Source organism: Gymnoscopelus microlampas (assembly GCF_963454915.1).
Source record: "Gymnoscopelus microlampas genome assembly, chromosome: 5".
Lineage (NCBI taxonomy): Eukaryota > Metazoa > Chordata > Actinopteri > Myctophiformes > Myctophidae > Gymnoscopelus > Gymnoscopelus microlampas.
This window is the reverse complement of record NC_139942.1, coordinates 4,027,587-4,052,905: the sequence shown is the minus strand read 5'-3', so window position 1 is coordinate 4,052,905 and position 25,319 is coordinate 4,027,587. Positions and strand designations below refer to the sequence as shown.

The window sequence follows — 25,319 nt, the reverse complement described above, 5'->3', positions numbered from 1 at the left end:
CCTAGGAAACAGGTGGATAGGTTACCATAGGCAATATGTGTGGCTAGCAATCACATACTGTACACATAACACACATCCACCAAATCTGGATCCTGAGTCCATGCATAGGCCCCTGGGCATCAGACTGCATCAGGGCCCTATTATATACATTTTTGCCTTCATCAGCAGGGATACAATCCACCACGAAATAAAGGAGTTTACACATCTTATATATTTCTATTAATGACATCATATTTTAAGTTGAATCAGCGGAAGGCATAGCATTGTGATAGCCATTGTTAAAACAGCCAAATGGACAGCGTCTTCAACAACCAGGCAGTATACATGTAGAACCTCTCTAACAGTTAGATAATGACATGAGCTAGGGTTTAAAGCAGGTCTTTAAAGCACCTTACCAGAGGTGAGCAACCATGTATGGAAGATGGACCAGCAGATTCTGCTGTAGGCTACCATTTGTTTGATCATTTGAAAACCCAGACAAAAAAAATCCATTCCGGGTCGCCAGATCATGTGCGCATATCCCCCCCACGGGTATAGTGCATAACCCAACTGCATATTACTGTGGGTATGGACTAGTATAAATAATATAAATGAAATGAACCTAATATGCCTCAGTGTCTATGCCATAGACACTAAGGCATATTAGGAGTTCATTATGTATTTCTGGTAAAATTATTGATCACTTATTTTGTATGTCTGTGGCAAAAATAAAGTATTAATGAAAATGTCCATCACAAGCTGGCATGGTGATGACCCCTGATGTTGTGTTATATGTGTGTTGACAGACTTCTAGTGTTACTGGCTTTTAAGGTGCTTGAACCGTGCACTGCTTTATAGGAACATTAAATGCTATTTCTGCATTCACAATTTCTTTCATATTCTTTTACAGTTTTGGGCCAGTTTGGAAGCCATTTGCTTCCTCCATTATTACTGCATTTTGAAACAAGATGAATGTGACGATATCTGTACTTATAGCCCAGTTTCTAACAGGGTCATACAGACACACAACACGTACCATAACAACACAAACACACAACAAGACAAGTTATTTGTGGCGATAGGAGAGGAATGTACAGCGGTTGGCAGAGAGTGACTATGACCTCAGATACTCCCTGCAGAGTCTTAAGTGTGAGAGAGGCTGTGTGCACAATGATGCAGTAGAGGAGTCTGTTAACTCTGTTAATGAATAAATTAATGCTGAAATGAAACGTGCCGTGCACAACTATAATGTGCAGTACGCAGTATTTGAAGATTGTTTTTGTCCCATCAGCAAGAACTACAAGTATAGCTCGACGTTTAGTGAAAATATGATTCATAGCCCATCGTTATGCTCAGGAATGTAGAAATGGTGGCTGTGTTGTGCGTATGTGATTGTCAGCCACACATATGGTGTATGGTAACCTATAGAATGATACAGAGGGGCACTCAGGTGGCGTTGTGGTAAAGTGCCTGCCCACCACCCCAGAGAGAAAAAAAAAACTTTTCTCTAAAGTCCTTAGCTCAGTGAAATGTTATGGACCCAAAATAGTGTCACTACAAAGTACCACCAATCGACTCCAAATGGCCTGAAACTTGCTCCTAACTAACTGTTTTAACCCTAACCCTAAAATAAAAATAATAATTATTGAGGCTAAAAAGGAGCATCTAAGAAAAAAACAACAAGAAAAAAGCATAGCACTTGCTATGCATCCCATGTGTATAACGCATTATACACATACTTATAAGGCATTATAATCCGATCATAATCCTTTATAAACATAGGTATAAGAGCTCATAAATAATCATAATGCTTTATAACCATTACCATAACACATTGTAAAGCTTATTATAATGACTTATAAGTTCAAGTATAAATGCATTGTATTATGCTTATAACACGTGATAATTACAGTTATAGTAAATAATCATAACAATGTATGATGCAATCATAACACATTATACAGCATGTTATCTTCTTCTTTGTCTTTCGGCTGCTCCCGTCAGGGGTTGCCACAGCGGATCATTCGCTTCCATTTGGCTCGGTCCTCTGCATCCTCCTCCGTCACGCCCACTGCCTTCATGTCCTCCTTCACCGCGTCCATGTACCTTCTCTTCGGCCTTCCCTTCCTCCTCTTCCCTGGCAGCTCCATCTCCAGCATCCTCCTCCCAATGTACTCCCCTTCCCTTCTCCGCACATGTCCATACCACCTCAGTCTTGCCTCTCTCACTTTCTGTCCCAGCGGTTCCACGTGAGCGCTTCCCCTTATGTACTCATTCCTGATCTTGTCCACTCTCGTCACTCCCAGAGAGAAGCGCAGCATTTTCATCTCTGCCACCTCCAGCTCCGTCACCTGCCTGCTGGTCAGTGCCACAGTCTCTAGTCCATACAGCATGGCTGGTCTCACGACACTGCTATAGACCCTTCACCATTCTGTCACAGATCACCCCAGTCATCCTTCTCCACCCGCACCACCCCTCCTGCACTCTCTTCTTCACCTCCCTGCCACAATCTCCACTACTCTGCACCGTTGACCCCAAGTATTTAAACTCGTGCACTTTCGGTACCTCCACTCCCTGCATCTTCACCCCCCCTCCTTCCTCCCTCTCATTTACACACATGTACTCTGTCTTGCTCCTGCTCACTCTCATCCCTCTTCTCTCCAGTGCATGTCTCCACTTCTCTAGATTTTCTTCTACCTGCTCCCTGCTCTCACTACAAATTGCGATGTCGTCTGCAAACATCATGGTCCACGGGGCCTCCTGCCTGACCTCATCTGTCAGCCTGTCCATCATCATGGCGAATAGGAATGGGCTGAGGGCCGACCCTTGATGCAATCCCACCCCGACCTTGAAACCCTCTGTCCCTCCCACTGCACACTTCACCACCGTCTCACTACCCTCATACATGTCCTGTACTACTCTCACATACTTTTCTGCCACTCCTGACTTCCTCATACAGTGCCACAGCTCCTCTCTTGGTACCCTATCGTATGCCTTTTCTAGGTCTACAAATACACAGTGTAGCTCCTTTTGTCCTTCTCTATACTGTACTTCTCCATCAGCATTCTCAGGGCGAACAATGCATCTGTTGTGCTTTTCCCTGGCATGAACCCATACTGCTGCTCGCTGATGTCCACCTCTGCTCTCAATCTGGTCTCTACTACTCTTTCCCAGCATGTTATAATGACTTATAATGTCAAGTATTATAATACTTCATAATTGCTGCCCACTTGGTAACACTTGCTATGCAACCCAAAATGAATTCTCATAGTTATAATCCATTATTATAATCGATTGCTAATGCTTTATTATCACTGCTATAATGCATTATAATCACAGTTATAATGCATTATAAGTAATAATAAGGCATTATAACAGTGATTAAAATGCGTTATGACAGTGAGTATAAGGCATTTTAGACTTTATTATACAGCATTATTAAATGATCATAAAGTAACAGATGGCCATTTATAATAACTTATGATCATAGTGTAATGCAGTAATTTACCCATCCTATAACAACACAGGGACACATCGCTGGCCTGGAATTGAACCTGCGACAACCAAGGCCTCTGGCTGCCCAGGCGTGCTCACTGACCACTCAGCTATGGCCGCCGCTGATTACAGTAAGTAGTTTGATCCCACGGGATCGGCCATTCCCATATAGTGCGTGCCAACGTCTCGTCACCACGGGGGCGCGGGGGGGGGGGGGGGGGGGGGGGGGGGCGTGGCATAGTAGCTGCAGACATACTTGGGGGGCAATGTTAAGTCAACCTGGTTTATACCCCACAAAGATGTCTGCGCTACCAAATGACACTTGTTGACGCCCACTTCAGGATTTTTTGGTACGCACTATAGGGCACAGCAGTGGCGGACATTTTGTAGTGCCACAGTATATATATATGTATATATATATATATATATATATATGTACGTACATGATTTACATGATGAAAATTATTTAATAGTTTAAGGCTGAATCTATTAAATCATTTTCTACTGGCAGCTAAAGGTGTGCGGACTTCTCCTCTTTTCCTGGTGAAATATGACCATAAAACATTTTATTCTGTGTCAAAAAAATGTTTGAATATTGAATTATAATATATACTAATAGGGGTGGGACCAGGACCCGATTCCGGCGGTTGAAGATGGATGGGGTGGGACGATAAGGATATAGCTCACAATACGATAATGGCAATATTTTGCCCTCGATAACGATAATATCATGATACTTGATATCTGCGATACTCGATATATTGCAAAGGTTTTTTAGCAACAATTATATCCCGATATCTGTAACTGAAAAAGAAAAAAATACCCATTAAAGGCATAAATCTGGAATTATGCATTTATCCCAAAATCGTATTACATTTTTGAGCATAACGAACTGGCCTAGTAAAAAGTACACAAATATGCATGCAACACTGACTGCAAACAAGAAAGTATACAAAATAACCCCTCTCTAAAATATTGCAAATACAATTTACAGGGGAAAAATGATTTCTTAGCAGTGAGTAGCAACTTGTTTTATCAAAACTTGACAGTGCTTAGCAAGTATCTCCAATTTATTTCGTGTAAACTTATTATTAGTTTACCCTCATTTATCTCAGTAGCGCCAGGACAGGTGACATGAAGTACTGCACTCTAGTCTGTGGCAACCGGGGGAATCCATACTAGAGCATTATGCATTGTCACTCCGTTCACAAACAAAGTCAGATGTTTTCTCACTGATGGTTTATTAAGCACACTTACGGCTCACAGATCAACATCAAAACTTGCACAAAAGACACAAAAATAAACAACGATCAGAATAAACATAACATGTAACACATACAAAACATAATGAAATAAAATACACTTGCAATGAAACGTACCTCACTGGCTGCATATTGTAGTGAAGGGAATGCGTCCAGGAAACCCAAAAGAACAACTAACAAACAAACTGAAACAAAAACAAATAGATAAATTAAACTCATAATGAAACCTAACATAAAACACAAATGTTGACATAGAACTTAAATGTTGACATTCAAAACAATAAAACAAACCTTGCCAGCGACACACTGCTTACAAACAAACACAAACACATCCGTCCTCACGGACGCGCAACTCGCTCTGAGATAGTGAGCTCTCAACCGGCACACTACCGGTTGAAGGCGACGACCGGAAGTCGTAAGAACACAACTTCTGGATCTATTAGCAAAATAAAATAAATATTAGTGAAAACAAAATAATGACAGATGTAATAGGTTATGGCAGTCAAATGCATGGTGTAATAAAATATTGATATATGCCGGCTGTGTAATATCGATATAGTTATCGCGAGGGGAAGTATTGCGACACATCGCAATATCGATATTTTGTCCCACGCCTATATACTATATTTAATAAATACCCTTTTCCAAAAGAAAAAAGCATTGACACAGCATCAAATGTTTTATGGTCATGATTCACCAGGAGCCTGGATGGCTTGGTTCCATCATTAACATAATTTATATAAATATTTTCGGAAATCTCTATGGAAAAAATGTATGGGTTTTCCATCAGTGGCACCAAAAAATGGCCGCCACTGCTATGCCCTATACTATAGACGGATTTCCGCGCGACGTCATCACAGAGCAGAATGCGCAATCTGCGCATGCCCGGGTGAAAGGCGCGTTCGAAAATACAGCCCTGAGCGGCAGTGAGCGCACTGGCCAATACAAACTAATAGGCGAGTGTGCTCCGGTGCGTAATTTCCAAACGCACCCATAGGCTTCCCCCTCCTCTGCGCGGTCATATTCCTCTCATGTTTACTAACAGGAAACCCGTCTATACTGCCGCTGCCTGCTCTAGGCTCCCAGGTCCTAGGGTCCTACCCCTCACACAGAATGTTCAGAAACGTGTTTAAATGCTTTTTACCCGAACAGTCTCACCCACAACTCAATGTTCATTCCACTTAGCTCCAGAGAAACACTTTGTTGATCAACACCGACTTAAGCTGATTGAGAAAGTGAAAAAGGTCAATAACATCCTGGATGTGCTCTTTGACAAGAATGTCATCAACCAAGAGGACCAAGAAAATGTGAGAAATAATGTCAACAATCCGGAGAAGATGAGGGCACTCTATGACCTCCTGAACACAGAAAAGGCCAAAGAGATTTTCTACCAAGGTCTTAAGAAACATGAGAAGTTACTTCTTGATGAACTGTAAGTAATGTACATTTAAATTCATGTTTAGGCTAAATATTGTATTAGTACAAGAGAATGCACCTTTTCAGGCTATACTTTTAGTATCATGTATAATTCTCAAGTATCCTCTTTCTGTTTCTAATTCTTACAAATTTGAATTAGTTACCCAGGATTTCCTCATTATTATGACAGGAATGTTGTTTTTAAATTTGTGGTCTTCAAAGAGACAAAACATGTTGATTTGAGTTACTGACACATGTTTGGTATTTACACCAAACATTCATTTGAATTGGTATATTTATGTTAGTATAACATTTTTTCATCTCTCATCAGGTGCCCTCAGCCTTCTCCTCCATCACTCAGTGTAACACAACCCAAAGGAGCAAATGCATCTGACCCAGGTCAGTACTGTTTGAAGGTGATTGACGTCGCAAACTAGTTTTGAACCCCCCAAAATGTAATACAGAAGATTAGAATCACAACATGCAATTCTAATTTGTTGCTGATCGGATCCTGTGTTCATGATATATGGTGTGAAGTTTGAACTATTTTGATTCTACAACCTACAGTTCAAGAGTTATAGGCGAAAGGTAAAGCTGTCTGTTATAGTTATAGTGCCACTATGAGGCTGGCTGGTGTCAATTTTTTTCCCCTGTGTAGGCCACTGGACTGTGAACTTCTCTTCCAAGTGTTGTAACTAGCCCTTACGGTTTCCAAGAAAAAAACACGTGAATGGGAGTTTTCACATTTTATTCACAATTACATTTCTATAAACGAGGAATGCACTGGGAGGAATAGCGTTGGAGGCCATGCAACGTGCAAAAAACAGGCCCCTCCCACAAATGTTACAAGTCAATTACATTGTCACATCACTCCTGAGATTATGTGTATTTCATTTTGATGTATTTTACTTAAGTAAAACATTTGAGTAACCTCTTCCTCTCCTCTCCACTCCAGTTCCTCCTGAGATAGATCTGGATGCGTCGGTGAAGGAGAAGATGGTGCTCCATGCGGGAGCGACCATCCGTATCATCGCCTCCGTCTCTGGTAAACCGGCTACGAGGATCACCTGGGCACATGACGACGCTGAGGTCCCCGCGGAGGCGGCGGTGGAGACCACGGGCATCTCCAACTCTCTGGTCATTAAGAACTGCAAGCGCGCACACCAGGGCATGTACACCCTGAGCGCCAAGAACGAAGGAGGAGAGAGGAAGAAGGACATCATCGTAGAGGTCCTGGGTAAGATAACAACATTAAAATTGAGAATACATTACCAACAGTTCCGCAGTGTCAAAGTTAAACGTTTACAAGAAAAAAATGAAAAGTGCTCGAAAATCCAAATAGAGCACATTCTTGTCTCTGGGATGCTTTTCGCGTAAAGAAAAGAACAGAACTCTTCCTCACTTCCTTTCTCTCTCTCCTCCTCCTTGTCCCAGATGTCCCCGAGCCCCCCAAGGAACTGGAGGTGACGGCCATCACCAAGGAATCCGTCACGGTGGCCTGGACACCACCAAAGTGCGACGGCGGGTGCGAGGTGACCGGCTACATCCTGGAAGTTCGCCTCCTGGGCAAAGACCACTTCAGCCCTGTGGGGGCGGACAGCGCCTTGCTGGAGAAGACGTTCACACACGCCGGCCTGAAGGAGGGCTCCAGCTATGAGTTCAGAGTGGCCGCTGTCAACCAGGTGGGACAGGGCAGGTTCTCCGTCGCCACCAAACCCGTCGAGTGCAAAGACGAGCTGGGTGAGTACTAGCCTCGGAATCCCAGCCTTTTTTTTTGTTTCAAAAGAAAAACGTCTGGGCGAACGGTGCAGGAACGATGGTCTTAGGACCTTGTTAACTCCTAACCAACCAGAGTGCAGAGGGGCGTCGCTCTAAATTTGGTGACGTCAGCCTGCTCCGTGCACAGACCGGGGGGGGGGGGGGGGGGGGGAGGGAGGGGAGGCGGGGACATAGATTGGTGAAGCAATCGGAGGACGCGCCTGCTCCGGGCGCCTGGGTTTGGATCCGCCCTTCGAGACCATGGATTGCTCTCGTTCTCTCAGTCTAGGTGAGTACTGACTGATGGAATGAGAAGAACTCATGCCATATTAATGCTACATCATTTATGTAGCATTAATCATACATTACTAAGCATTAGTAAAGACAGTTATAAGTGTTTTATTGCTGATTAAAAACCTAATCTTTAATGTGCTTAATGATTGTATTCTCATACGTTGTAAATGATAGATTCACCACTTACAAATAAGTATTAAATCAACTAACAAACCAGTTATTTAGGAGTTGTTAATGGTTCATAAGATCATTCAGAAAGTCGTAAGTACTGTACATTTAATACAAACCATTTGTATGATTATTTATGCGTACATTTGTACATGGTTAGTGAGTGTGTTAATACATGTTTTATAAACACTTATTCATACTCAATGAATGATTTATTAAGGTAGTTACTACTCGTTAATTAAGTATTTTGCGTGAGCCCGTCTAAAGTAAGAACTATCTATGCCTTATAAACAGTGGTGTAAAGTAACTAAGTGCATTTACTCAAGTACTGTACTTATGTACAAGGTATTTTTAAGGTATTTTTTACTTTACTAGAGTATTTCCAGTTTTCAGTGCTTTTACTTCTATTCCACTACATCTCAGAGGCACATATTGTACTTATACTCCACTACAGTTTTTTGAAAACTTGAGTTACTAGTTACTTTTTAGAGTTTGATTATTATCGCAAAACACACCAACCACTTCAGCCCTATATATATATATATATATCGGCCATTTTAATAATAGCAGATCTACAAGATTTTTTATACATTTGAACTTGTGAAATGGGACATTATGCACAATGAGTTATTTTACTTTGGTACTTTAAATATATTTTGATACCAATACTTTTGTACTTTTACTCAAGTAAATATTTAATTCCGGACTTTCGCTTGTAACAGAGTATTTCTACATTGCAGTATTGATACTTTTACTTAAGTAAAACATGTGAGTAACCTCTTCCTCTCCTCTCCCCTCCAGTTCCTCCTGAGATAGATCTGGATGCGTCGGTGAAGGAGAAGATGGTGCTCCATGCGGGAGCGACCATCCGTATCATCGCCTCCGTCTCTGGTAAACCGGCTCCGACGATCACCTGGGCACATGACGACGCTGAGGTCCCCGCGGAGGCGGCGGTGGAGACCACGGGCATCTCCAACTCTATGGTCATCAACAACTGCAAGCGCGCGCACCAGGGCATGTACACCCTGAGCGCCAAGAACGAAGGAGGAGAGAGGAAGAAGGACATCATCGTAGAGGTCCTGGGTAAGATAACAACATTAAAATTGAGAATACATTACCAACAGTTCCACAGTGTCAAAGTTAAACGTTTACAAGAACAAACTGAAAAGTGCTCGGAATTCCAAATAAAGTGTGGTTCGGACCACTAAAGTACAACAAAAGAAGAAATTCCAAGGCACTCTTCTGGCAAAAATGTTTAACCCATTAAAACCGGGAACGCGTCTGTGTAACACTTAAACCATTATTTTATACTTTGGCTATTCAACAAGCTCATAGCATGGCACCGAGTGCCGCACTATGAGCTTGTAGATCGGCTGTTTTTTTTTATCGTGAAAATTTGTGCAATCGTGAAAATATATATTTTTTAAGCAAACATTTTCAACTCAAATCTTTGCTTCTGGGAGTGCCTGGAACAAACTATTTTGAGATGGGTGTCCACGGCTCAGGTCCTCAACATGAAAAAGTGATATAACAGCAACAATATTTTTATTGTTATAGGATTTAGAAGACATTTTATAGAATCGGAACCTCAGGCCTTAATGGGTTAAAAAGTCTTTATTAACACATCGGGTGCCAGCATTTTTTCATAACAACTTACCGTGGGTGCCAGCATTCACCCCATTGACTGCGCTTTGCTGTTTAAAGCTTTAGACTCCGCGACGAGCAAATCCACGTAAAAAAAAGCATCCATTCATGTTGCGCGATGACCCTGGCTACATCCTGGATCGATAACATTTCACTCGTAAGTTACAACGGGGACGGATCGCGCACCGCGCATGACCGGTTTTTTTCCACACCGGAAACAGATTCGGAGATATACAGTAGGCGTTTTAGAGAAGGAAATAGACGCGGGAAGCGGATGGGAGCCATGTTTTTGTTTCCGGTGATCTATTTGGCCCTTCCTTCTCAGGATCACAATGGGTACTCCCAGAGCTGCTCCATCCCCGCTCGTGTGGAGAAAAACGAAAAAAAACAACAACTAGAAAAAGTGCTCCTCGGAGCACAGGTCTCCGCCAGGTCAGGTAAGCTATTGTGGCCTCCTGGTGGCGCTATAATAGGCCAATGTGAAAAGGGTGCCATTTGTTCGTGGCCTTGCACGACAATTGGACCCTGACAGCATTCATGATTTGAGGCATTTTGTTAAAAACATTGGTTTTGCTAAATTAGACCTGCTGGTGGCGCTATAACAGGCCAATGTTAAAAGGGTGGCATTTGTTCCTCAACATAGTGTGAATGTGCGTGCAAAGTTTGAGCGCAATTGGACGGTGCGTTCATGATTTGCGGAATTTTGTTCAAAACAAGGCAATAATGCAAACTTTAGATGTCAATCTTAGCCAATCAGTATGGAATATGAAAAATCAAACACATCCGTCGTGATCACATGACTATAGAGATCATATGTACCGATTTGCGTGAAATTTGGATAAAATTGGAAGGAGTAGTATAAAATAATGTGTTTTACATAAGTCGGCCTCCTGGTGGCGCTATAAAAGGCAGATGTGAAAAATGCAGGGCAAAGGTTTTTCCTTGACCTCTAGGGAGTGTGCATACAAAGTTTTACACAGATCGGTGCAATTATAGGTAAAAACACGAATCGGCCTGTTATAGCGCCACCATGAGGCTGATTTGAAAAAATTCAAATGGTAGTTCTTCCTCGGCCTAATGGGAATGAGCGTGCAAAATTTCACGGAAATTGCATGCTGTGTTCATGATTTGAGGCATTTTGTTCAAAACGGAGCACTCCTGCAAACTTTGGAAGACATTTTTAGCCAATCAGGATGGAATATGAGAAATCTGAAAGACCCGTTTCGTTTAATGACTATAGAGATACTGTGTACCGATTTGCGTGATTTTTGGACAAAATCTGTAGGAGTACTGTCAAAAAATAGGTTTTGCACAAATCGGCCTCCTGGTGGCGCTATAAAAGGCCCATGAGAAAAAATTGGGGTAAAGGTTCTGAATTGGCATCCAGGGAGTGTGTGTGCACAGTTTCGCTGCGATCAAGACAACGGTGCCGGAGATTAGCTGGTCACAGACGGACGGACACACACACACACACACACACACACGGACGGACGGACGGGGTGGAAAACATACTCTCTCGCCATGCCTTTCGGCCTGGTGGAGACAAAAAGACTGAAAACACGGTTCAGACCGTGAACGGCACCAAAGCGCTACTCTGTGAAAACGCGGTTCAGACCGTGTTCGGCACCCGATGTGTTAAGTGGCTATTCCATATCAGAAATATTAAAAACAATACATCATAAAAAGGGACCCATGTGAAGGCTGGGTTACGCATCAAACATCTACAACTTCTGAAGAGAGCACATAGACCGAATTTCACCTTACCTACAGACATTAGACCACCGTTTAATCCCCTCTCCAGATGTTCCCGGACCTGTTTGCGAGCCGTTCTCTGGAGAGGCCCTGACCCTGGACTCCTGCAAGTTGACCTGGTCCTCCCCGGAGGACAATGGCGGCTCTGCCATCACCAACTACATCATCGAGAAGAGAGAGTCCGACCGCATGGTCTGGACGTCAGTCTCTGACACCGTGACCAGGAACAACGCCGTAGTGCAGGGGCTCATCGACGGGAAGGGCTACTTCTTCAGGATTGCCGCCAAGAACATCATCGGCATGGGTCCCTTCATCGAGACGGACAAGATGGTACTCTTCACGGATCCCATCTGTACGGTTTTATGATCTTTTTCTATTCCAGGTTTATGTTCATATGTGTCATGAATATAAACCTAATTTTTTTAAATTAGGGATGCACCAATTTCTCAGCCATATACATCTGTATTGTCCGATACTCGCCTTGTTTTTCTTTTGTTATCTCTTTGTTATCTCACAATTTTTTCAACCTATTTTTTCACCCAGAGTCAATGCCTAAACTTGTAATCCTGGGAGCTACTCTCCCTCCGCCAGCCTGGGGAGAGCCCTTGCTACTCGCCTTGTTGACTATCATCGGTGTATCTACAATGACATTCATAGAAGTTTCATGAATCTATATAGTTGAATTTCTGCCAAGTAAAGCAAACATAGACATTGTTTTTCTTCAGATGTATGTAAGATTTGGTTTACTTCACAAATTACTTCACATTCTTCTCTGGGATGCTTTTTGCGTAAAGAAAAGCACAAAACTCTTCCTCACTTCCTTTCTCTCTCTCCTCCTCGTCCCAGCTGTCCCCAAGCGCCCCGAGGAACTGGAGGTGATGGCCATCACCAAGGAATCCGTCCCGGTGGCTTGGAGACCACCCAAGTACGACGGCGGGTGCAAGGTGACCGGCTACGTCCTGGAGGTCCGTCTCCTGGGCAAAGACCACTTCAGCCACGTGCGGGCGGACAGCGCCCTGCTGGAGAAGACGTTCACACACGCCGGTCTGAAGGAGGGCTCCAGCTATGAGTTCAGAGTGGCCGCTGTCAACCAGGTGGGACAGGGCAGGTTCTCCTTCGCCACCAAACCCGTCGAGTGCAAAGACGAGCTGGGTGAGTACTGACTGATGGAATGAGAAGAACGTATGCCTTGAAATTGTATTTGAATAAAGTATCTGCAATATCTAATCTAAATTTATCATTTCATAAACACACGTTTTAACCTAAAGCCAAATTACCAATACATGTATTGATTATATAATGACTGTATAGAAATTGATTCTACAAGAAAAATGTACACATGATCAAAGGTTTGGTAGTGACCATTGGTTAAGAAAAAAAGTCACACCCAGTGTGAAGTGAGTGGTGCCTTTGATGAGTTAATTTCATTAAGCTATATGAACTAGAGGAACAATGTTAAATCCCTGTCCATTAATTTCAAGGCTGCTCAACAGGAACACAGAGGGGTGAAGCTTAAGCAATTACAGCCTGTCCCTATTGGCCCTAAGAGCACCTACCAAGTTTGGGAAGTCTAGCATGCTGGGAACTGGAGTTATCGCTGTTAAAAGCCCAGCCAATAGGAACATGGGGAGGGGGCGTGGCTTAAGCAATTACAGCCTGTCCCCATCGGCCGTCTAAGAGCACCTAGCAAGTTTTGGAAGTTTAGTATGCTGGGAACTGGAGTTATGGTCGTTTACAGCCCAGCCAATAGGAACACAGAGGGGGTGGGACTTAAGCAATTACAGCCTGTCCCTATTGGCCGTCTAAGAGCACCTACTAAGTTTGGGACGTTTAGTATGCTGGGCACTGGAGTTATGGCTGTTTAAAGCCCAGCCGATAGGAACACAGAGGGGGTGGAGCGATGGTGCGGTGCACCTTTGTGTGTGTGTGTGTGTGTGTGTGTGTGTGGGTGTGTGTGTGTGTGTGTGTGTGTGTGTGTGTGTGTGTGTGTGTGTGTGTGTGTGTGTGTGTGTGTGTGTGTGTGTGTGTGTGTGTGTGTGTGTGTGTGTGTGTGTTAGGGCTTTTCGACTAGTTGACTAGTATAACCACTAGTCGACCTTGTTGGTACATGATACTGACCATGATACTGACATGATACTGATATGATACTTACCATGATACTTACCATTATACTGACCATGATACTGACCATGATACTGACCATGATACTGACATGATACTTACCATTATACTGATCATGATACTGATATGATACTGACATGATACTGACATGATACTTACCATGATATACTGACGATGATACTGACATGATACTGACATGATACTGACCATGATACTGACCATGACACTGACATGATACTGACCATGTTTCTCAACAATATGAGACGTTATTGTCTCCGGAGAGTATGTTTTGCCCCCTGTCCGTCCGTCCGTCCGTGTGTCCGTCTGTGAACAGCTAATCTCCGCCACCGTTGGCTTGATCGAAGCAAAACTGTACACACACTCCCTGGATGCCAGAGCAGAACCTCTGCCCCAAAGTTTTCGCATGGGCCTTTCATAGCGCCACCAGGAGGTTGCTTTTTGCAAAACATATTTTTGGACAGTACTCGTACAGATTTTGTCCAAAAATCCTGCAATTCGGTACACAGTATCTCTATAGTTATAACACGAAACTGGTCTTTCAAATTTGCCATATTCCATCCTGATTGGCCAAAGTTGTGTACTCTTTTTTTTAACAAAATGCCGCGAATCATGAACGCAGCGTCCGATTGTGGTCAAACTTTGCACGCACATTCAAACTATGTTGAGGAACCAATGCCACCCTTTTGATATTGGCCTGTTATAGCGCCACCAGCATTTTTGGTACAAAATGCCTCAAATCATGAATGCAAAGTCCGATTGCCGTCCAAATGGCACCCTTTTCACATTGGCCTATTATGGTGCCACTAGGAGGCCACAATAACCTACCTGTCCTGGCGGAGAACTGTGCTCCAAGGCACTTTCTCTAGTTGTTTTCAAGTATTTGTTTTTTACCTTTATTTACCAAAGATAGGTTTGCTGGAAACAAATTCCATTTTTCAGGAATGCCCTGCTTCACACTCACACACTGTCATTTCAGATTTTAGCTATAGCAACATAAGTTTTTCAGAAAACTGGTTTGGATTTGGAAGGCATCAATCGGCATCAAATGGACAGATTTCCCAATGATATAAAATGCTCTGTTACTAGTAGTAACCAAAATATGACGGACCCCCCCCCCCCCCCCCCCCCCCCAATCACCCCCTGTAGCAACTCATAATGTAACTAGAAAAAGTGTTCCTTGGAGCACAGGTCTCCGCTAGGTCAGGTAGGTTATTATGGGCCAGCAATGTTCGGAAATTCGCCAATCAGGCTGGAATATAAAAAACGGGCGGAACCATCTTGATCACTTGACAATAGAGATAATGTGCACTGATTTGCATGATGTTTGGACACAATTTGTAGGAGTAATATAAAAAAGAAAAATCGGCCTCCTGGTGGCGCTATAATAGGTTCCACCGCAATCGGACGCTGCGTTCATGATTTGCGGCATTTTGTTCAAAACGGGCCACTCCTGCAAACTTTAGATGTCAATGTTAGCCAGTCAGGATGGAATATGAAAAATCAAACAGATCCATCTTGATCACATGACTATAGAGATCATGTGTACCGATTTGTGTGATATTTGGATAAAATCTGAAGGCTTAATAAAAAAAAAAATGTTTGACGTACGTTGGCCTGATGGCGCTATAAAAGGCTAATGTGAAAAATGCAGGGCAGATGTTTTTCCTTGGCCTCTAGGGAGTATGAGTGCAAAGTTTCACACAGATCAGTGCAGTTATAGTTAAAAACCCAAATTGGCCTTTTATAGCGCCACCATGAGGCTGATTTGAAAATGTTGAAGTGGCATTTCTTCCTCGGCCTAGTGGGAATGTGCATGTGAAATCACAAGCTGCGTCCATAATTCCAGGTATTTAGTTCAAAACGGACCAATCCTGCAAACTTTGGAAGCCAACCTTAGCCAATCAGGATGGAATATGGAAAATCAGACAGATCTGTGTTGATCACATGACTATAGAGATACTGTGTACTGATTTCCGTGATGTTTGGATAAAATCTGTAGGAGTAACATCAAAAAATGGGTTCTGCACAAATCGGCCTCCTGGTGGCGCTATAATAGGGCCATGTAAAAAAATTGGGGCAGAGGTTCTGAATTGGCATCCAGGGAGTGTGTGTGCACAGTTTCGCAGCGACCAGGCCAACGGTACCGGAGATTAGCTGTTCACAGTCAGATGGACACGCGGACACACGGACACACGGACACACGGCCGGGCAGACAGACAGACAGACAGGGGGTAAAACATACTCTCTCGCCATGCCTTTCGGCTTGGCGGAGACAACTAGAAAGAGTGCTCCAGGTCAGGTAGGTTATTTTGGGCCATCAATTTTTCGAAATTCACCAATCAGGTTGGAATAAGAAAATTAGGACATATCAGTCTTGATCACATGACCATAGAGATAATTTGTACCGATTTGCGTGGTGTTGAAAATTTGATGACATTTGTGGGAGTAATATAAATAAATTATGTTTTGCATGGAATAATATTCCGTGCTGATTGGCTAAGATTGACACATTATGACAAATCAAACAGATCCGTCTTGATCACATGACTATAGAGATCATGTGTGACGATTTGAGTGAAATTTCAATAACATCTGAAGGAGTAATATCAAAAAATGTGTTTTGGTGGCGCTATAAAAGGAAGATGTGAAAAATGCAGGCCAAAAGTTTTTCCTCTAAGGAGTGAAAAATGCAGGCCAAAAGTTTTTCCTCTAAGGAGTGCCATACAGTTTTACACAGATCGGTGCTGTTAAAAAAGGTAAAAACACGACTCGGCCTGTTATAGCACCACCATGAGGCTGATGAAAAAAAAATCAAGTGGCATTTCTTCCTCGGCCTAGTGGGAATGTGCGTGCAACATTTCACGGAAATTGCATGCTGTGTTCATGATTTGAGGCATTTTGTTCAAAACGGAGCACTCCTGCAAACAAACAGAGAGGTACAGATGCAGATGTCAAAGCAAGAATAGGCAAGGACAGCCTTTTTAACAGGAATGAAACTTAATCTTGCACTTTAGAGAGAGGTAACACAAATAAGGATCATCAACTCTAATGTAAAATCATCTATTCTCTCTTTCTTTCTCCTTTTTTGCCTCTACCCTCAAAGTCAGATATCTATCTGCTGAATGCTGAAATCCATCAAGCTTATCATAGTTTGGGGTTTGTTGTGCAACACAAATAGGATTATCTTTTGAAGCGACAAAGGGCCTTTTTCTGCTTGTCTCTTTTTCAGTGTCTGCTTTTGGAAGAGGCAGCTTCTACACCTGGCTCATGGTGCTGGCACTGGTTGGAATGTTTACGTCTGTAGTCGTGGTCTACCTTGTCCCAGTTGACAACCAGCGAGTCCTTGGTGAGTACATAATGTTATAGATACATAATACAGAATGGAATAGAATATAATAGATTTTTTGTGGTTAGGCGGAGCACAAGTAAATATTGCAACACTCCAATGGTAGTGTGTATACCAGATAGGGGTGTGGTCCCATCTAGCCAGGGTCTTGTGCAACCTAGTTGGGCATCATTTACAGCTGCAATGAATGACATGGAGACATGCACATGTTGACATGGACTGAGACAGACACATGCATTATGATGAACGAGTAATGATGCTCATTTTAGGGCTGTGCAAGAAACCCACTGCAGTGAGCAGCAAGGCCAACTTACAGACTATTAGGCATGAGTCTACTATTACTTTACCAACTATCCTAGAAAACACACACACACACACACACACACACACACACGCACACGCACACACACACACACACACACACACACACACACACACACACACACACACACACACAACACACACACACACACACACACACACACACACACACACACACACACACACACACACACACACACACACACACACACACACACACACACACACAACACACTTTGCACACATGCAAGGCTTTAGAGCCCCACGTGTGTGCAAATAGAATCTATGCACAGCTCTGTTCCATTCTGGTCAAACAGATTCAGGGTGCTGATATTGTGCATGTTGGAAAGGCTCTGCTACACCAGTGGGTCTCAAAGTGTGGTCCAAGGACCCTCATGGTTCCTTGAGGGGATTCCAGATGGCCCATTACGGGTGTGTAACTCTGAGATTGTACAAATGGAACCAAATGGACCTGTAAGGGTCCATTTGGTTCCATTTGTACACTCAGAGTTATGGGGGTCCTTGAAATTTAAAAGTTTGAGAACCACTGTGCTACACTAAATGGAACAGAGCCTTCATTTCATTAGTATCATTGGTAATACCTATGAAGGAAGTAAGGAAGAGGCCCAATTTCTTTCCAATATGGCTGAGCACTGTGCATAGAGCCTTTTAGTTTATTTGGTGTGACTATTCTCATAGCAGACCCCGTAACAGTGTTTGTGTCACGTTTGGTTACAAATTGGAGCAACGGACCGGTGCACCTATAGGGCCCCGGATACCTGATTGCTAAAAACTATTAGAAAGGGAGGATAAAAAGCAAGAAAGGAAAGGAAGGATGTGGAACAGCAAGGGAGGAATAAAGGAACACAGATCTACAAGCTCACAACTCATTGTGGAGTGGTAAGTTGTGAGCTTGTAGATCTGCTATCTTCGAAAGATTTTGGCACATTATGGAGCCGTCTTGTATTTCATAGGTTGCAATAATAATCATATCTGTTTCTGTTTGCAGAAAGCAAACAATGGGGCATATATCTGTTTTAAATAGTATATTGGGGGATGCATCAATCTATCTATTATTATTTTTGTATCATAGGGGAAGGTTCAGGAAAAAAATATATATATGTAAGATGGAGGGTCCTGACTTATACAGTACATATTGAATGGTCCCTTAGAGGAGGATTTATTTTCCTTTTTGCAAACGTGTAGATTTGATGGGTCTGCGGTTAATTGCGGTACTGAATAATGAGTACTTTTAAATTACATTTTGAATTCCATACTTTTACTTGTAACAGAGTATTTCTACACTGCAGTATTGATACTTTTACTTAAGTAAGAAATGTCAGTACTTTTACCACCACTGAGGGACGCTATGGTTCATGTGGTAATATGTTCCCTTGCAAATATGAACTGGAATATTTATTGAAGTATGTTGTCCTTGTATCTTGCGTTGTGACTCTTTTTTGTTTTATTATAGGAACATCATCTACAGATACTGTGTGTGCTGACTGTACTGGTGATACATATTCAGATGGTACATTTACAACTTGTCAACAACACACAGAGTAAGTGTCATTTACACAACAGTCAAGTCCAACCTTCATCATGCAAATTCATCAAATTAACATGAACTAATTAAAATATTATTCCAGATGTGAATGCATTGGACTTCAACTGATGACACCAGGAAATCATTCAAGTAATTCTACATGTGGAGAGATTTCATCATCAAGAAGCATCACTGATGTTCTTTATGATGCTGTTGTTGTTGTTGTTGTTTTTTTTGTTGTTGTTCCTGGTGGTGGTTGTTTGATATTTACCCTTTGTAGTGTTGTTGACATTGTTATTGGTGTTGCTCTTGGTGGTCTTGGTTTTCTTGATCGTCATGATCCTGGTGGTGATGTAAGGTATGTTCTTTGTGTTGGTGTATGTAGTGTTGGTGGTGGTGGTGTGGTTGCTGGTGTTGGTGGTTTTGTTATTGGTCTTATTGGTGGTGGTGGTGTGGTGGTTGCTGGTGTTGGTGGTTTTGTTATTGGTCTTATTGTTGGTGCTGTTTTTGCTCATTGTGTTTTACCATTCTATTTTGCTGATATAAAGAGAACTATTTGGGGTTTTGCGGGGCCATGTGTTGTTGGTGGTGTGGTTGCTGGCGTTGGTTTTGGTGTTATTGGTGTTTTCGTTGTTGGTTTTGTTGTTGTTGGTGGTGTTGTAGTATGGTATTGTTCTGATAAAGGCCCTGATAGATTTACCAATGTTTGTATATGGGGGGTTTGGACTTTCATGTCCCTCACATTTATATATGGCACTATGCCATACTACTAACAAGCAAGCAAATAAACAAGCAAACACCCAGCAAATAAAAACACAGCATATCACAAAAAAAGACCAGACAAGACACAAAATAGTTCCAGTCAAAAAATAACACCTGTAAATAATAAGTAAACACCTGTCTAAACAGATGAGTATTCATGCATTATTTTTATTTTATTATTATGATCTTTTTAAATCAACAGAAGGCACACAATCATGTATTTATATGTTGGCTATTCAAAAACAGCAGATCTACAAGCTTGTACATCTGCTAATTTTGGCAAAAATGTAATATATCAAATGGGAAAAAAACGAATCTTTTTGAACATTAATCTTCTATTCTGGGGGTTCCTGGCACACAACATTTTCAGATGGGGGTCCGTGGGCCAAATACATATACAGGGTCCTTGACTTGAAAAAAAAAAAAGAGAGAACTACTGATTTAGGAGAAGTGATTTCAGGCCTCTTTTGAACTGCTGTGAAGACAAAACATGAATGACAGAGAATTACATATTTTTGAATCTCTGTAGCATATATACTACTAAACTGATAAATGCATGAACGTTGTTAACATGATTGTGATGATTGTGTGGGAATGGGAAGGTTTATTTAGACAAGAGCTTCATGTGGAGTAATTATGGAATTCATAAATGTGGATATGTCATTATGCAAATACGTCATGAACAAAGGTGGAAGGGTTCAATGAACAACTGTGAACTATGAGGACTTTGATGTTGATGATGTAAATGTTTCTGTTGATGATATTTCTGCTGTTGTTGTTGATGATGATGATGATGATATTTCTGTTGTTGTTGATGATGATTATATATTATATATGTTGAATGAATCAGTTGTATTTGCGAACGCAGCGGAAGGAGGCGCGCCGTGTGTGTCTCTGTGTGCAGCCAAGTAAATGTCCAATATAGACGTACCATACATCTCAAATGAAAGGTCTTTGAAAACTGAACACACCTGTCAAGGTTGTGTTTAAGCCCACCCCTTCCCCCAGAAGCCACGCCTCGGAGAAGGCTCCTAAAAACTCCCCATTGAAACCCCATGTTAAATGAAAAGCGCCCGAATCGCTCCCAAACTTTTTCTACCCCCCCTAAGTGGTGGTCTACGAACAAATACTTCAGATTTTGCCTCCGCCCCCGGAAGTGGGTGAAACAGGCACTGTAAACACTTTGTTGAATTGTTCAAAAACATTCCATTTTTTTTTTTGTGAATTTGTATTTTTCTAAGATGCTCCTTTTAACGCAGAATTCTTTGTTTTTTTTTTGTTTTTTTTATTGGTTACTTTTTTTAAATATTATTTTTTTGCGTTCGCTTCCCGCGTTCGCGCGTCTTACTTGTGTGTGTACTGGTATCTAGTAGGTCATTAAAGCTGAAATGAAACATGAACCATGTTCTTAAACCTTTATATCACATCTGTTGAGTGATGCTCTCATATTGTAATGTATATGTTTCATTAAGAGGCAAACTTAATGTTGACTGATAATCTTTATGTTGTATGATTTCATTATTGACTTGCCACCTGTGATGGGCGTGTATTATGGAACTGATTTGGGTGTGTTGTGTTCAATAAAAAGCCTCACTGCTAGGTGAGGGCAGCCTTGAGAAGCTGTGTATGAAGAAAGTCTCGTGTCTCCGTTTTTTAAAATTCATTCCCCCGCAAGTTCGTTGTTATTATGTGTTGTATATTTGAGTTCTCATGCAGAGACGTTGCAGTTTTACCTCTGCTAACAGGTTATGCCCAGAGTAACCAGAAGAACTCTAGACAGACGCATGTTGTATAGCACGCTGTGTCGTATCACCATGAGGAGAGCAGGCGAGCCAAGTAGCAGCTGGTCGAGACTTTTGTTTGACGGGGATGAAAAGAATTACGAACTATGGGAGACTACGTTTTTGGGCCACCTTCGTTTGCAAGGGTTGAAAGAGACAATTTTAACAGAGCCCGATACTGAAGAAGAAGGAGCAGAAGAAGCGCTGCTGGAAGACGCAGCGAAAAATGTGGAAGCATGTGAGGAGCTAATCCAGTTCCTGGATGATAAAAGTTTATCGCTGGTGATGCGAGAGGCATCCGATGACAGGTGGGCAGCACTAAAGATTATAACCGAGTGTGTAACCGAGTATGTGATTTGTGCAGAGACCGCCATCACTGCGTTAAAGATGCAGTGCCATGATTTCTTTTCCGCCTAAAAAATACTTACTTACTTACTTTATAGACGCGTGAAAACCAGAAAAGGCTCAAAACTATGGCACTGCATCTTTAAGAAACGTGGGAGAGACTTTAAGTGACGGGTTACTAGTTGCTATGGTTTTAAATGGGCCCCCTGAGTTATAGCTTTAAACAGCTATAACTCCAGTTTGCAGCATGCCACCAACTCCACATTTGGTATGTAACACTTTTGAACAATCTTGAAAGTGCTGAAGATTTTGAATAATTTCGATTATTTTTTTTAACACAAAGCTTCTCTTATGGGGGTCACTGGCACAAACAAGTTAGAGGAAAACTGATTTAGAAGGCATTTGTAGAATCGGCCTCAGGTCTTAATGGGTTAATAGGAACTTCTCGTCACACAGTCAATCCTCCGGCCTGCCAGCCAGGAGAAGTGCCTCTGCACACAATTTAACAAGGTACATATTCCCCCTGGGAGTCAAACAGGAGAAGCTGGACAAGTCCTTGTATGGTTATTTCATGCAGTGGAAAGATTTTACTTAAGTAAAAGTAGCAATAGCACAACATAAAGTACTCTTTTACAAGTAAAAGGCCTGTGTTCAAAATGTTACTTGACTAAAAGTATTGGCATCAAAATATACTTACCTGTACCAAAAGTAAAAGTACTAAAATGTTTGAAAATAGCAAATCTACAAGCTCAAGTTGTGAGCATGTAGATCGGCTATTTTCAAATAAAATAGGGCTAAAGTGGTTAATTTATGTTTTATAATGTAGTCATTTATATCCGTAAAGTAACAAGTAACTAAAGTTTTGAAATAATTGTAGTGGAGTAAAAGTACAATATTTGCCTCTGAGATGTAATGGAGTAAAAGTACTAAACATTGGAAATACACCAGTAAAGCAAAAGCACCTCAAAATTGTACTTAAGTACAATACTTGAGTAAATGTACTTAGTTACTTTACACCACTGATGTCATGCTATACTAAAGCACACCACACCAACATATTCTAAGCTGACTAAGGGACAGGTGAAAAAGGTAAAAAAGGTAACATGTGAATCAGCTGTTTTCGACCGGACTGTAAACGAAACAATCATTATGGAAGAAAGAACAGGTGGCAGATTTCACAATAAAGGTTAAACAGATATAGACCATATGAATGAATTTGTCCCACCATAGTGTGCACACAAATTGTGTTTATGAAGCAATCATTAAGAATCAATCTAAACTGATACCAGGAGGTGGCACTAGAGTCAAAGTCATGATAATCCCTCATTGCAGGTCCAAGCTTTCTGTTCAATAGGCTCTATGCACAGCAGCCATATTGGGCCCCGACCTTGCTTCCTTCACAGGTGTTACCAATGACACTAATGAAGGCTCTGTTCCATTTAGTGTAGCACAGTGGTTGTCAAACTTTTTTAATTTCATGGACCCCCATAACTCTGAGAGTGTACAAACGGGAGGGTCCATTTGGTTCCATTTGTACACTCTCAGAGTTACACCCTCTCAAGGAACCATGAGGGTCCCTGGACCACACTTTGAGACCCACTAGTATTTCTAGTGAGCCAACATGCACAATATCAGCACCCTGACTCTGTTTGACCAGAATGGAACAGAGCCTTCATTAGTATCATTGGTAACACCTGTGAAGGAAGGAAGAAGAGGCCCAATTTTTCTCCAAAATGGCTGCTGTGCATAGAGCCTATTCATATGGTTGATAGACAGACAGTACCGGGGACAGACTCCCGCGTGTTATAGGCTGATACCGACAATAAGCCACTCCCGACCTACTTATTAGATCAGCTATTGTCTAATTGCCAAAGTATTAAAAAAAGAGTTAAAGAGTTTAAACTGTTCCTCGTCTTGGAACCCCCTCAACGTCCCTAGACCCCACTTTGAGAACCTTTAGATACCTCACTAACATTATACAGATTTTACTGTACCTTTGAAAAATCATGGAATATTCTCTGTGACCGCCGTCCTCACGGAGAACGGCTATAGGCCTTTATAGGCCTTTCCCCACAGGAAATAAACAGGAAGTAAACAAGCTTTTATTTTTTGAAACCCACTAAGACCAGGAACGCATCTGTGTGCCATTTTTTTATTTGTCTGGCTATTAAAAAATAGAAGATATACAAGCTCATAGCGCGGCACTCGGTGCCGCGCTATGAGCTTGAAGAACATTTTTCAAAGCGAAAATGTTTAACTCAAATCTTTGCTTCTGGGGATTCTACAAATGTCTTCTAAATGTTCCTTTTTTTAACTTATGTTGCTATATATAGTGGTTCTCAAACATTTTTCTTGTCAAGGACTCCAAAATGATATGTATTTCACCCCCCCCCCCCATCTCAAAATATTCTGTTCCAGGGACCCCCAGATGCAAAGATTGAGTTAAAATGTATGTATATAGTGGGGTTGGTGAAAGGGCCTACTCTGTGTGGAGTTTGCATGTTCTCCCCGTGTCTCCTAGGGTAGTTAATACCCTCACAAAAACAAGTAGTAATCCTGGTCGCTATACCGCCTCCCCCATGACAGCCGGGGCGCCTAATGGAGGGGAAGGGAACTGGTTGGAATAACGTATTCCTTCCACGCGCTACGTCCAACCAGGGAAACTCTCGCCTGTCGGGTGACAAGAAGGTCAGTTGGCTCTCATGCACTGAAGGAACCATGAGCTCGGCCCTGGCCTCCCTGGCTGTGGGGGACTGGTGTAGCGCTGGTGTAGGGCTGGTGTAGCGCCCAGGATCACTTAGGAAATTGGCACCGGGTGAAAAAATGGGTTACAAAAATCGCGGGATAAAAATTATATATATATATATATACGTATATGTATATGTACTAGAAGTACGCGGCCCGAACGTCTAGCGTGACGCGTCGTTCACTTTGCAGTGCCACCTTACAGGCACCTCACAGTGTGAGAGAGAGTTTTGTGCTCTCCGAAATCCACGGCAGGCTTTGAAAGTACCCACTTCAGAAAGAGGTGACGTGCATCACCTCTCCAATGACCAAAACCCACTTTGTGATTACTCAGACCTGGTATGGCAGACCTGTGGGGAGTGTGCAGTGGTGTACAATGTGAAAAGATAGTTGAAATCGCAGGAGATGAAGTTAGCAGTTTATTTGTATAAAGGGTCGTCGGCGTGGGTTGTGTTGAGGATGGAAGCCGTCGAACTGGTGCATCCTACCTATTTATAGGTAGGATGTGATGTCATGCTGTCGTGAGATTACGTCACACTGGCGTGTCTCATCGTGATGTCACG

At 42.2% G+C, this 25,319-nt stretch overlaps 1 protein-coding gene across 1 annotated transcript in view; it reads left to right on the top strand.

Moving 5' to 3' along the window:
• Positions 1–21,520, top strand: part of LOC311046371 (titin-like) — a 94,615-nt gene extending 73,095 nt beyond the window's left edge. The window contains exons 10-17 of the mRNA XM_084058628.1: positions 7,108–7,389; positions 7,587–7,892; positions 9,174–9,455; positions 11,818–12,120; positions 12,615–12,920; positions 17,140–17,256; positions 19,052–19,139; positions 19,227–21,520. Of these exons, the coding sequence (XP_083914754.1) occupies positions 7,108–7,389; positions 7,587–7,892; positions 9,174–9,455; positions 11,818–12,120; positions 12,615–12,920; positions 17,140–17,256; positions 19,052–19,139; positions 19,227–19,896 (2,354 nt within the window). The 3' untranslated portion in view covers positions 19,897–21,520. The remainder of the gene's footprint in view (positions 1–7,107; positions 7,390–7,586; positions 7,893–9,173; positions 9,456–11,817; positions 12,121–12,614; positions 12,921–17,139; positions 17,257–19,051; positions 19,140–19,226) is intronic.
• The last annotated feature ends 3,799 nt before the right edge of the window (positions 21,521–25,319 follow it).